This window comes from Cryphonectria parasitica (assembly GCF_011745365.1).
Source record: "Cryphonectria parasitica EP155 unplaced genomic scaffold M406scaffold_5, whole genome shotgun sequence".
In the NCBI taxonomy this organism is placed as follows: Eukaryota; Fungi; Ascomycota; class Sordariomycetes; order Diaporthales; family Cryphonectriaceae; genus Cryphonectria; species Cryphonectria parasitica.
The window spans coordinates 4331027-4334385 of record NW_024468913.1 but is presented as its reverse complement, the minus strand read 5'-3'; the positions used below and the strand labels follow the sequence as shown (position 1 = coordinate 4334385).

The 3359-nt window shown below is 47.1% G+C and overlaps 1 protein-coding gene across 1 annotated transcript; it reads right to left on the bottom strand.

Moving 5' to 3' along the window:
* Positions 1–1402: 1402 nt before the first annotated feature.
* On the bottom strand, positions 1403–2664 carry M406DRAFT_322968 (uncharacterized protein). The gene is given in 6 exon segments (XM_040919717.1): positions 1403–1428; positions 1524–1554; positions 1746–1792; positions 1874–2103; positions 2364–2376; positions 2392–2664. The coding sequence occupies 2 exon segments, from the start codon at positions 2074–2076 to the stop codon at positions 1747–1749; spliced, it is 249 nt and encodes an 82-aa protein (XP_040776213.1). The 5' UTR covers positions 2077–2103; positions 2364–2376; positions 2392–2664; the 3' UTR covers positions 1403–1428; positions 1524–1554; position 1746.
* Between the last annotated feature and the right edge of the window lie 695 nt (positions 2665–3359).

The window sequence follows — 3359 nt, the reverse complement described above, 5'->3', positions numbered from 1 at the left end:
CTTCAGGCTCTTAAGATCTCTCAGTGCTTCAGGCTTCTCAAAGCTTCTCAAGATCCCTCAGTGCTTCAGGTTTCTCAAAGCCTCTCAAGATCTCTCAGTGCCTCAGGCTTCTCAAGGCCTCTCAAGGTCTCTCAGTGCCTCAGGCCTCTCAAGGCCTCTCAAGGTCTCTCAGTGCCTCAGGCCTCTCAAGGCCTCTCAAGATCTCTCAGTGCCTCAGGTTTCTCAAGGCTTCTCAAGATCTCTCAGTGCCTCAGGCCTCTCAAGGCCTCTCAAGATCTCTCAGTGCCTCAGGCTTCTAGGCCTCTCAAGGCCTCTCAAGGTCTCTCAGTGCCTCAAGCCTCTCAAGGTCTCTCAGTGCCTCAGGCTTCTCAAGGCCTCTCAAGATCTCTCAGTGCCTCAGGCTTCTAGGCCTCTCAAGGTCTCTCAGTGCCTCAGGCCTCTCAAGGCTTCTCAACCATCTCCCTCCTTCTCTTCTGGCTTCGTCCCCGAAGCTTGTGAAAAAAAAATCTCTTTTTAATCACATTCCAGACGTAAGTCTTCCGAGTGCAATACCCGCGCCATATACGCTGCTCAGTTGCTGCTCCCTCAGCGCTTTATCCAGGCACTCTTCAGAACTTAAAGCTGTTTGATGTAGGTTGCAAGCCTTCCACCAGGGACTTGGTTTGCAGCCAAGGAGCCCAGCATCCAGAACAGCGTCCCTGCAGCTATAACGGATAATTATAGCTTTCCGTCTTGAGAGTTGCTCTCTAGCAACTCTGAAGCCGTTGCCACGCTTCGCTCCACTGCTAGGCGCAGAAGGGTAATTGGTTTGCAACCTAATACCCAAGCAACTTCAGTTGCCAAGCGGACACTCCGCTTCAGCTCTGCGCTCTCGCTCAAATAGCAAAGAGCACACTCTCGAAAACAGAAGATACTCAGATCTACTGCTTGCTCACTCTGCTCTCTCGCTCGAATAGCGAAGAACACACTCTCGAAAACAGAAGATACTCAGATCTACTGCTTGCTCACTCTGCTCTCTCGCTCGAATAGCGAAGAACACACTCTCGAAAACAGAAGATACTCAGATCTACTGCTTGCTCACTCTGCTCTCTCGCTCGAATAGCGAAGAATATACTTTCGAAAACAGAAGATATTCAGATCTACTGCTTGCTCACTCTGCTCTCTCGCTCGAATAGCGAAGAACACACTTTGTTCTAGCTTAGCAACTCGAATGCTCTGAATCTCTTCTGAACGCTTCTCGCACGCTGCTTGCATACTGCTTGCTCGCTATTTGCTCTAGCTTAGCGACTCGAATGCTCTGAATCTCTTCTGAACGCTTCTTGCACGCTGCTTGCATACTGCTTGCTTGCTGTTTGCTCTAGCTTAGCGACTCGAATGCTCTGAATCTCTTCTGAACGCTTCTCGCACGCTGCTTGCATACTGCTTGCTCGACACTGCTTGCTCGCTGTATGCTCTAGCTTAGCGATTCGAATGCTCTGAATCTCTTCTGAACGCTTCTCGCATGCTGCTTGCATACTGCTTGCTCGACACTGCTTGCTCGCTGTATGCTCTAGCTTAGCGACTCGAATGCTCTGAATCTCTTCTGAACGCTTCTCGCATGCTGCTTGCATACTGCTTGCTCGATACTGCTTGCTCGCTGTATGCTCTAGCTTAGCGACTCGAATGCTCTGAATCTCTTCTGAACGCTTCTCGCACGCTGCTTGCATACTGCTTGCTCGATACTGCTTGCTCGCTGTATGCTCTAGCTTAGCGACTCGAATGCTCTGAATCTCTTCTGAACGCTTCTCGCACGCTGCTTGCATACTGCTTGCTCGCTGTTTGCTCTAGCTTAGCGACTCGAATGCTCTGAATCTCTTCTGAACGCTTCTCGCACGCTGCTTGCATACTGCTTGCTCGATACTGCTTGCTCGCTGTATGCTCTAGCTTAGCAACTCGAATGCTCTGAATCTCTTCTGAACGCTTCTCGCACGCTGCTTGCATACTGCTTGCTCGACACTGCTTGCTCGCTGTATGCTCTAGCTTAGCGACTCGAATGCTCTGAATCTCTTCTGAACGCTTCTCGCACGCTGCTTGCATACTGCTTGCTCGACACTGCTTGCTCGCTGTATGCTCTAGCTTAGCGACTCGAATGCTCTGAATCTCTTCTGAACGCTTCTCGCACGCTGCTTGCATACTGCTTGCTCGCTGTTTGCTCTAGCTTAGCGACTCGAATGCTCTGAATCTCTTCTGAACGCTTCTCGCACGCTGCTTGCATACTGCTTGCTCGCTGTTTGCTCTAGCTTAGCGACTCGAATGCTCTGAATCTCTTCTGAACGCTTCTTGCACGCTGCTTGCATACTGCTTGCTCAACACTGCTTGCTCGCTGTATTCAAGGCTCGAAAGCTCGAAAATCGAAGGCTCGAAGGTCAAAGGCTCGAAGGTTAAAGGCTCGAAGGTCAAAGGCTCGAAGGTCAAAGGCTCGAAGGTTCGAAAAGAATAGTGGTCTGATCGTTTGCTCTGCTCCTGCTCAGTGTTAGCGCTGCCCCTAGGGAAGAAAAAAAAGATAGAAAGCCTCGCCGGATTGCCTCCTTTAAAAGGGCCAGGCCTCAAACTGTCAGGTGGAAAGGTTGCAAAGGCAATGTGGCGAAGTCTTTCTCTCTTTCAGGGGTATACAACCAGAATAACATTGAGGCCTAAGGAGCTAAGTTCTGCTCAGCAGTGCTGACGTGGCTAGAAAGCCGCTTTATAGCCGCATATTGCTTAGTCATCCGTAATCCAGCTGGCTTAGCTGGCCCTGAGCCTTGCTGGCACAATCGGCCCTGACAAAAAGCGTACAAAATAAACAAGCTCGCCATATACAACAGCAATCAGAAAACGCTACATAGATTCCTTACCTACTGCAGAGCATATTTTCTGCACTACAAGACTCAGTTCACTAAGGAATCTAAGAAGATTATTCTTGCAGAAACTCATCTCGAAAAGAATGCTCTCATCTAGTACAAGCCTTCTCTATACAACTACTTGAAGCATTAGAATAATCCCAATACGCATATCCAGAATACTAAGAATATATTCAATTCTTTTAAAAGCTTCAAGAAAGCTTTTAAAGAAATCTTTAATAATCTTAATGAAGAATGTATTATAGCTTAGCAGCTTATGAATCTCAAGCAGACTAAGTTAGCTTTTGCTTATATAGTTAGATTTAAGCAATTCTTAGTATAATTTTTATAAGAAAATAAGAATTTCATGGAATACTATTACAAGGAATTCAAGAATAATATTAAAAATGAAATCTCTAAGCAGAATTAACTAGAGAACTTTGCAATATTCTCTAATCAAGCTATCTGTATTAACAACTATCTGTATGAACGATAGATGGA

Excerpts from the sequence above, each read along its gene's own strand:
- M406DRAFT_322968 (XM_040919717.1), bottom strand. The coding sequence starts at position 2,076 with ATGCAAGCAGCGTGCGAGAAGCGTTCAGAAGAGATTCAGAGCATTCGA. Across the intron at positions 1,793-1,873 it reads GCAAGCAGTATGCAAGCAGC|CGTGCGAGAAGCGTTCAGAA; the intron begins GTGCGAGAAGCG and ends GTATGCAAGCAG.